The 9,312-nt window shown below is 49.9% G+C and overlaps 1 protein-coding gene across 3 annotated transcripts in view; it reads left to right on the forward strand.

Moving 5' to 3' along the window:
* Window positions 1–3,904, forward strand: part of WNT3 (Wnt family member 3) — an 8,982-nt gene extending 5,078 nt beyond the window's left edge. The window contains exon 4 of one of the 3 annotated variants that reach the window (XM_077780410.1): window positions 3,209–3,296. Coding sequence is in view for 1 of the 3 variants with exons in the window: in XM_077780408.1 (XP_077636534.1) it covers window positions 3,209–3,437 (229 nt within the window). In the remaining 2 variants the exon portion in view is untranslated. Of the gene's footprint in view, window positions 1–3,208 lie in introns of all 3 variants that reach the window. The other 2 variants (XM_077780409.1, XM_077780408.1) reach the window with 2 other exon arrangements.
* Window positions 3,905–9,312: the final 5,408 nt, after the last annotated feature.

A 9,312-nucleotide genomic window follows, 5' to 3' on the forward strand; every position in this document is an offset into this window, starting at 1 on the left:
TCAAAGAGTTTATGGAAGGGGATGGGGAGGAGGAGGGATTCAAGTTCAGAGTGATGGTGGTGAGTAATCAAGGCATCAAAGGCTGGTGGATTATGTTCCCAAGCTTCCCAGAGGTGGCCTCCGTGGGAGACACGCAGGGGCCGGGCCCCTGCGTCCGTAGGTCAGCACAGGTCAGGAGCAATGTAGGGTGGTCCTAGAGTCTTGGCGGTGGAAGGTCTGAGGCCACTGTGCCCCTTCTTCCTCCTCTCTGCCCTGAGAAGGAGCCTAGTCTATAGAGTCATGAGCCCTGGTCCATCCGCCACCGCTTGCCATCGGGGGGACCAAGACAAGACAGTTTTGTTTTTTTCTTAATTTTGATGTTTTTATTTATTTTTGAGAGAGAGAGAGAGAGAGAGACAGACAGAGTATGGGCAGGGGAGGGGCAGAGAGAGAGGGAAGACACAGAATCCGAAGCAGGCTCCAGGCTCTGAGCTGTCAGCACAGAGCCCGACGCGGGGCTTGAACTCATGAACCACAGGATCATGAGCCCTTAACCGACTGAGCCACCCAGGCACCCCTGACCAGAGAGTTTTTACAGAGCTGCCTCCTTATCCGCCATCCTCCTCAGGGGTGCTGTGACAGGACCCTGGGGACAGTGCTTGGTTCGTTGCAAAGAACTCGCCTGCTTGGGTCATCCCCCCACCCTCCTCCCTGGAACAGTGCAGGGAAGAGCACCACACTGGGTGATGCAGTTCCACAGAGGGCACTTCAGAGCTGGTGGTGCGGGCCTGGGGGCGGGGCCAGGCCTCTCTGAGGTGTGGGGGAATCCATGTCATGGTCACGGGGAGAGCTCTGGTGAGGGGACTCGCTCAGCCCATCTGGGAGGCCCCTCGGTGTAGCTCAGGTTATGACCTGGCCGGGATGGAGCCCAGAAAGGCAGCGGGAGGTACTTGGTGCTTGGTACTCTGTTGGTGTCTGATTAAATGCGGTGTGGCCAGTGGAGAGAGGAGAGGACAGAGGTGAATGCTTGTCTGAATCTTTTTTTTTTTTTAATTTTTTTAATGTTTTATTTATTTCTAGGAGAGACAGAGAGAGACAGCGTGAGCAGGGGGGGGTCAGAGAGGGAGGGAGATAGAGACTCTGAAACAGGCTGCAGGCTCTGAGCTGGCTGTCAGCACAGAGCCCGACGCGGGGCTCGAACCCACGAACCGCGAGATCATGACCCAAGCGAAAGCCGGACGCTTAACCGACTAAGCCACCCAGGCGCCCCAATGCTTGTCTGAATCTAATACTAATAGAGAGGGATAGATGCTGTCAGAGAGCTGTGACATGAGGGTGTCTTCATGCAGTGAGATGGCCAAGTTTCATTTCTTGCTTCTCACAAGGATAGAAGTTAGTGACCGTGAAAGAGCTCACAGGCCCGTTGTAGCGTGGCCCACCATGGCCAGAGGCAACATGGTGTCCCCACCATCAAGCAGGACGGAGCTCTGGCCATTCCGAGGGGGAGCTGTGGGGAAGTCGGATTTCAGAGCACTAACACCGGACATCTGTCCTGCTCTCCCGTTGCCGGGGTGGGGACGCTGAGTCCAGGTCTCTGCCTCCAGGAAGCTTCATGTGTGGCTCCTGCAGAGGCTATAGCGGCAGGAGCCCAGGCCCCATCGGTGGCTCTGGGGGGGGTCATTGCTTCAGCCCCCCGCAGCTGTGTTCCAGCACCTCCCCTCCTCCAGGTGGGCAGCAAAGATGACCCATCGGCCAAGCAGAGAAGGAGGTGTCGTTTTGACCCTCGGTCTCCAGAAAATCCCCTGCCTTCCACCCCTGGAATGAGTACTGATCCTAAGAGGAATTAATACAGCTTCAGCCCTCTTTTCTCCCATTTCTGAAGTTGAGCAGTGTCTTCTCCAACTTTATCAAAGTGCTACACAGACATGGTTTCAAGATGCCGTGTCTGCGTAGATCGGGGCCCCCAGGCCCCTCCTCTCCGGTCACTCTGGAGCCCTTGCTCTGGGACAAGTGGAGGACCCTCTCCCAGTGTGGTGCCCTTAGACAACTAGGCTACTGGTTGACTGATTTGGGGCAAGCTATTTAGTTCCCTGCACCCTGGTTCCCTCATTTGTGGACTGGGGACAAGAGCCAGTCCCGCACAGGGCCTGGCACATGGGCCGACGAGGTGGCAAAGATTCCCAGGCCAAGCAGAGCTGACCTCCACGAGCGACTTCGCCCAGGCTGGATCAGAAGCCACAGGCCCCAGGTTGGCTGAGACCTGGTTTACCTCTCCCGTCTTTTCATCCACACTGACCCCGGGGGCAAGATGGGAACTTTCAAGACAGGCTGGCAGGGACATGTGCCCCCCACACACAGGGTGGGGAGCCCCAGTCACAATGGCTTTATACCATAGGAAGGCCAGAGACTCCTGGTCTTTCCTGGGTGGGGAAAACATCTTTTCCAGTAGCTTCTGGGTCTCACGCTTACCACTCATTTCCTCCCTTGCAAGTACCGCATTTATTCCTTGTTATACAGATGTTGTGAGCCCAGTAAGCCGGACAGGGCCCTGGACAAGAGTCAGGTGGCCTGGCTGGCCCTCAGTGCTGGATCTGTCCCTAACTGCTGGTCTGTCGCTAACTGCTGCAAAACCTCGGACATGTCCCTTTAATCTTGCTAAGCCTCGGTTTCTGTCCCCGTAAAATAATCTTCCCTTGGCCCTGTCAGCTCCCTGAGGAGCAGAGGGTTGATTGGGGATGCCCACGAAAGTGCTTTGGGGCTCAAATCCTTTATGAGATGTAAGTACCCAAATGAGTCAGATGTGCACGTCAGTGCTCTCCCAAGAAGGAATTATTTATAGTTAATTAAATAGACGTGCTCCTGTGTGGACGGCTCATCATCAAACTATTGGTGAGATAGGGAAGCACAGGGCACGGGTCCACTCTAGCTGGGAACGCCCCCCCCCCCTGACTGGCAGGGCCCGCCCCCAGTCTCTACACAGAGCGGATTCCTGTAAAGAGACTGTGGTGGCTAATGCCCTGCCGTTCCTGTTTGAATCTTGTGCCCTTCCTCAGTGGGGACCCCACAGCTGGGGGGGGGGTACGGAAAAGCCACTTACGTTCCCCATTACCCCCGAGCACATGAGAAATGTTGAGATCTCCCGTCCGCAGCCTCTGATCTCGGCGCGCCAACGAGCGGTTTCTCTGGGAAGGGAATTACGTCTCTGATTCTCCCTCTTTGTTTTCCGAAGGGCAGTGGGAACGGGTGAAGCGTGCAGCTGGGCAGAGTCACCGAAGTCCCCTGGGAAGCAGGACCTGGAGCCGGGCTCAGCCCTCAGCACCAGACCGCAAGGCACCCGGACTGTTACCAGACGCCCGGGCGGCCAATTACCCGGACCCGAGCCGCCCGCTCACGGGGAGGCCTCCCTCGCACTCTTGCTTCCGTTTCTCACCCTGCTCTGGATGGTGTGTGGTTTTTAAAGAAGGGGCTTTCTTTTTAGTTCTCTAGGGTCTGATAGGAACAGACCCCAGGCTTATCTTTGCACATGTTAAAGAAAATAAAAATGGAAAAAAAAAAAATTCTACTCCGACCGAACAGGCTGGGCTCCCGGGAGCTCTCTGCCTGGTGGTGAAGACCTGAGCACGGGCAAGATTCTGTTTCCAGACCGCTGCTTCTGGGGACGCTGCGAAGTAGGACAGACCCCTGCCGTCTCTCCTTTTCTCTGTCTCCTCCTGTTCAAATCTGATCTACTTCCACATTCTGACAAAAGCCATAGGTTTAGCTAGGATAAAGTGGGAGGGAGGCCCAAGGCGATTGTGGGAGTAGGGTTTTGAGTTTTGAAGAACCCGGAGCGCTGGGTGGCCTGGTAAGCTGTTTGAAGAGCAGCTGTGTGTTCTCAGTCTCGTTTTCTCTGTAACCCGGTTCTGCACAAGAGGCTCTTAGGAACTGCATTTAGAGCCGCCCATCTCCTGTCGCCCTTCTGCGCCTTCTACCAGTGACGCAGTACGGTGGGGGTGTTTTGTTTTGTTTTTGTTGTGGATTTTTAGAGGCTGATGTAAATAGGTTCTGTTTCAAGGGGGCAAGACTTCTGCAGCTCGGGCGGCTTCCTAAAGCAAGAAGTGGTACCTTCAGACGGGGCCCTTCGATCCCTCCCAGCCCCACTCACCTGCAGATTCTCCACAAAGACAATCCCAGGGAGAGCAGTTGGGAGTCTAGGTCGCCTTGGTAGGCAGAGGGTCAGAGAGTGGCAGTCTAGTCCTGAAGTTCCAATCTGGTGACGCATAGATGGAGAGGTTAAAACTCGCTTTGTTTCCTCTCTGATAAAGACTTGTCTTCCGGCCTCCATTTCTTTTGTTGGCCTGTGTGGGTAAACAGAGGCATAGAGTTCTTTAACACACATCTTCCGGCCTCACCTGCATGCTGAGATAGCACCCACGCGTGCAGTTATCAAGGCAAGAGATTGGGTGTTCTTAGGGGGTCAGGTGGTCACTTGGTCCCTTGGGTAAAGCGACTCACGGTCAAGATCCCCCCTGTTCCACACTGGTCTTCTAGCGCGTCCCAAAGGAGGCTAGCAGAACAGAGGCAGGCGGATCGGACGGTACGAATCAATGCAGCTCCGTCTTAAAGAGCATCGGGAAGAGGAGATGCAGCAGGCAGACTAGAACAAAGTCATTTCTTCTTTCTCTCCCTCCTCTCTCTGGTCTGCCTAACACTGACCTAAGGTACCGGGGGTCAAAGCGATCTCCCCGCTTGCTCAGGCCAACTTGCCGCCACTGTCTAGAAGCCATGCCCGCCCTCTTGCATCTGCTGGCAACGAGCCCTGATAAGGATACACATCCCATCCCCTCTCCAGAGAGTCTGAAATGCCCCTCCCCATCTCACCTTAGACTCACGTTTTAAATCATGTCCACCGGATAATGCTTGCTTTATGTGAGAATTATTTCAGCAGAATGGATACAAATTTTCAAAAAGTCTTTTCATATCTATGTATTCTATATTAAAAGTGATAAAGTCATGTTTCTGGGGCGTATTCAAGTAGCTGACAAGTAATTATTTAATAATAGTACATTGAGTGCATTGTAATTATTCTTGCCGTAGTCAGGTAATAGTATCCAACAGAAATTTCCTACCAACCTGCTGTATCCAAAGTTTTGTAAAAAGTTGTAGAAGTTGTTGATCTTTTTGATTTTATATTCAAAAAGTCTCTTTTTATAAATATTATTTATTATACAATGTATATACCTTTGAGTTAACTAAAATTTTATATTATATAAATATATATATATTTGGAGAAAATATATTTCATCATGCAGTTTTTTTCTGTTAAGTCATTAAAGAGAAGGTAAACAAACTTAAAACGGATACATTGTATAGTGTGTGGAGTTTTCAGATTCATGCTCAGGAGGTGGAGAGGATCCGATTCTCGGTGGGCTGGCCTTGACCTACACCCTGAAGTTAGTGGCCCAAATTAAAGCCACTCCCTCTGTTCTCTAAGCCGGATCATCGGAAACATGGTGGACAGTAGGTCTGATCTACCGCAGGACTTTTCTTACAGGCTTGCTTTGCTCTAAGTCAACATCCAACAGATAATTCCCAGTTCTGCAAGTAAGCAGTTGGGGCGCTAATGCTTTTCATAGACTCAGGCACTCCCACCGCACAAATTAATGTCACAGACACTCAGAGACGTGGCTCGAGGCCAGCAGACCACGGGGTTGGTTAATCCTTTCCTCACCCATGTTTTCAACTCCATTTATTGGGAAAATAGGATTTGCGCTATTGAAAACGAGACCTGACTGGAAATGGTCCCCCCCGCTGCTAGCTAATCTACAGAAGGGGTAGGTGGGTCAGGATGATGAAGTGGTGAGCCCTGGCCTCTGGGTGGCCTGGAACAGGTGTCATTTGAAGTTTGAGATTGGGCACAAAGGAACCACCAGTAGGCACGCTCCGGGAAGGGCATTCTGTCCTCAAAACGCTGCTTCAAAGGGACTCACCTGAAGCTCACAAGCAACGCCTTCTCAATCGTGAGAGACTATAACCCGGTTTTATGACAATAGGCAATCCTTTGGTCTTCAGACCTACCCATAAAATGTCACCTTCGGTTGATGTAGCACAGCTAAGATGCTTTTTCTTTTTCCCGATTTACCTATATTCGAAGCAAATCTTACTCGTGTTGCTGCACAGAAAAACTAACATGAAAATAAAGCGGTCGGTCCGCCCTCTGTGGTAGTTGATGGGCTGACTTGTGCTATAAGGCAGACCTCTAACCTTAGATTAGGAATGGCTACTAGAAGTTCATGAACTTCACTGTGCCTATTATGTGTCTTTCTTTAGTCTCTGAAAAGCTTAAACCATAAAAGTAGTGGTATCGGCTGCACAAGAAATTGGACGTGGAAAGTATACGGAAACCTCCGTAGCCTACAGCCCTGCTCATCTTGTACTTAATTTTGACAGAAAGCCAATACTCATCTACCCACCGTCCCAGCATTCTGGGTGCCTTTTTTTTTTTTTTTTAACCTAGTAGATTGCCAAGTATTTAAATGGTCCCTATTCATACTTACCAAGGCCATTTGTAATCCTTTCTACGATTAATCATATACTATGATTAAAGAGAACAGTTTATTGCAGTGCTTGAACATTCAGTTTCTCCATAAGTATAAATACTAATAAACATCTAAAAACAAGAGGAAGTTAAAAAAAAAAAGATCCAAGGGGCGCCTGGGTGGCTCGGTCGGCTAAGCGTCCGACTCTTGATTTCAGCTCAGGTAATGATCTCATGGTTCTGTGAGATGGAGCCCTGTGTTGAGCTCTGCAATGAGAGCCTGCTTGGGATTCTCTCTCTCTCTCTGCCCCTCCCCCCACTCATGCACTCTTTCTCAAAATAAACAAACAAACTTAAAAAAAATCTTTGGGGCACCTAGGTGGCTCAGCCAGCCAAGTGTCCAACTTCAGCTCAGGTCATGATCTCATGGCTTGTGGGTTCAAGCCCTGTGTCAGGCTCTGTGCTGACAGCTCAGAGCCTGGAGCCTGCTTGGGATTCTGTGTCTCCATTTCTTTCTCTCTCTGCCCCTTCCCTGCTTGCGCGCTCTCTCTCAAAAATAAATAAACACTAAAGAAATTTTTTTAATCTTAAAAAAAAGATCCAAAAGAGACAATATAATGAGAAGACTTCTTTCAAAGCAGTATTTTATGAAAAAAGGGAAGAAAGTGTGTGCGTTCAAGGCTGACAGGATAAAGAATAAATAAAGGGGAAGGAAAGGCAAAGAAAAGCAGGGGAGAGGTGATGGTGAGGCTATTCTAGGTGCAACCAAGGATGGTATCCAGTGGTCCAGTGGTAGATCCACGCCGCCCGTGGTGTGTGGACGGACATGTGAGCTGTGGCTGATCTACACACACACACACAGCAAAATCATGGTTGCTCCGCTGTCATTTCTCTTAGCTTCACAGAGAACTTTCTAGGAGGCCAAGTGTTACCCTGCCATTAATCTTATACTATCAAAATAGTGGGACAAAGTCAGTTGTGTGGTGAGACCGTATGCTGGGAAAATTTCAAACATGCATCCTCCTGGCAAATTCTGTCTTCATGTCTCGGGACTCTTGTCCCTCACAGGCATTCTGCCAGGCGTTACCATGCCACAGCGCCCGCGCAGCACGGCCTCCAGGGCCCAGCCTCGGCACCACCTGCCAGTGAAAGAGTTGCTTAGCTCACTTTGCGATGACTTCTGAAATGTACGTGCTTTTTTGAACTTTCACCCAGACCTTCCCCGTTGAATCGAGCGGCCAGGCAAGGACCAGGGAATCTTGCTTTCACCTTCTGTGCTTGGGCTGGGCCGGTTGTCGATCACAGACTTGGTGCTCCCACAGGCCTGCTTCCCAGGATTTCATGATTACACACTCAAATCTACTCCATGACTTGCTGTGGAAACTTAAAGCAGAGGCTGTTCACTGTAGGTTTCAGGACATGAAAAGACAGTCTTAAGGCAAACCATGTTTCAGAACTTAGCCACCATTACCGTTTTTCTGTTTATATATATATATATATATACACACACACACATATATATTTTAATGTTTATTTTTGAGAGCCAGAGAGAGACAGAGCATCAGCAGGGAAGGGGCAGAGATAGCGGGAAACAGAATCCAAAGCTCCAGGCTCTGAGCTGTCAGCACAGAGTCTGACGCGGGGCTCGAACCTGTGAACTGGGAAATCATGACCTGAGCTGAAGTTGGCTGCTTAACCACCTGAGCCACCCAGGCGCCCCATGTTATAGACTTTTAAAGGTATTTGAGTGAAGATGTACAAATAACAGAAAGGATGAGATAACCTTCCTCTGAGACTTTAATTACATCTCCTGACAAAACTAGCTGGTTCCCAGTGCATCCGTGTGTGAAAAAACTGAAGGCAGCAGCGGGCCGGGGTCTCCTTTGCTTTGGCACCAGGCCTGTGACCCCAGATGCTTTCTTGCTCTGCCCAGCACGGTTGTGCAGGGCACGGGGATAGCGTCCAGACCCCGCCTTCTCGAGGCTACACAGGGACCAGGGTAGTCTCAGGCTCCTCCTGGGGAGCCGACCCCACTGTCCGAGAGGCTCTGAAACCGACCTTCCCGCTGAGCCTTGCTGGTTCTCCGGGCTGCCTTTCGTCCAACCGGATCCACCTGTGAAGATTGGGCTCTTAGGCTAAGAGATCCGATAGCTCAGAAAAATGCAAAAAGGATGCAGGATTCCAACATGAAACAGGTGAAGAAATCCCACTGAGAGCCTCTGAATCCCTTGGTTTATGCACTTCACAGGAAGGAGTAATTCTGAGAAACAATTTTCCTTTCTGGATTATTCCTAACCCACTTATGGCTTTGGTATAACTTGTTTTTTAATAAGGTGGAAATAAGTAAAGTAAGTGTGGGGTTCTTGTGGTGCATTAACTTCTTAAAATATGCTAGTGATCTATTTTCCTTTTAAATGACTATATGTCCTAAATAGTGAAAACCAGAGGTGTTTTTTTTTTTTAAATGTTTATTTATTTTTGAAAGAGAGAGAGACAGAGTGCAAGCAGGGAAGGAGCAGAGAGGGAGGGAGTCACAGAATCTAAAGCAGGCTTTAGGCTCTGAGCTAGCCGTCAGCTCAGAGCCCAAGGCGGGGCTCAAACTCACAAACCGTGAGATCATGATCTGAGCTGAAGTCAGACACTTAACTGACTGAGCCACCCAGGCGCCCCAAACCAGAGATTTTTAAATAAAAACCATCTATTTCCTTAGGCTAGTTGTAACAAAGCAAGGAGGGGCCTTTTCTGAGCCCCCTCTTCTTCAGCCATTCCTATCAGTTATCCATGTGGTTTTGTATAAAATACTGGTCTACAGAGTG

The sequence above is a fragment of the Crocuta crocuta genome, unplaced genomic scaffold (genome assembly GCF_008692635.1).
Source record: "Crocuta crocuta isolate KB4526 unplaced genomic scaffold, BGI_CrCroc_1.0 scaffold288, whole genome shotgun sequence".
NCBI classification, from domain to species: domain Eukaryota; kingdom Metazoa; phylum Chordata; class Mammalia; order Carnivora; family Hyaenidae; genus Crocuta; species Crocuta crocuta.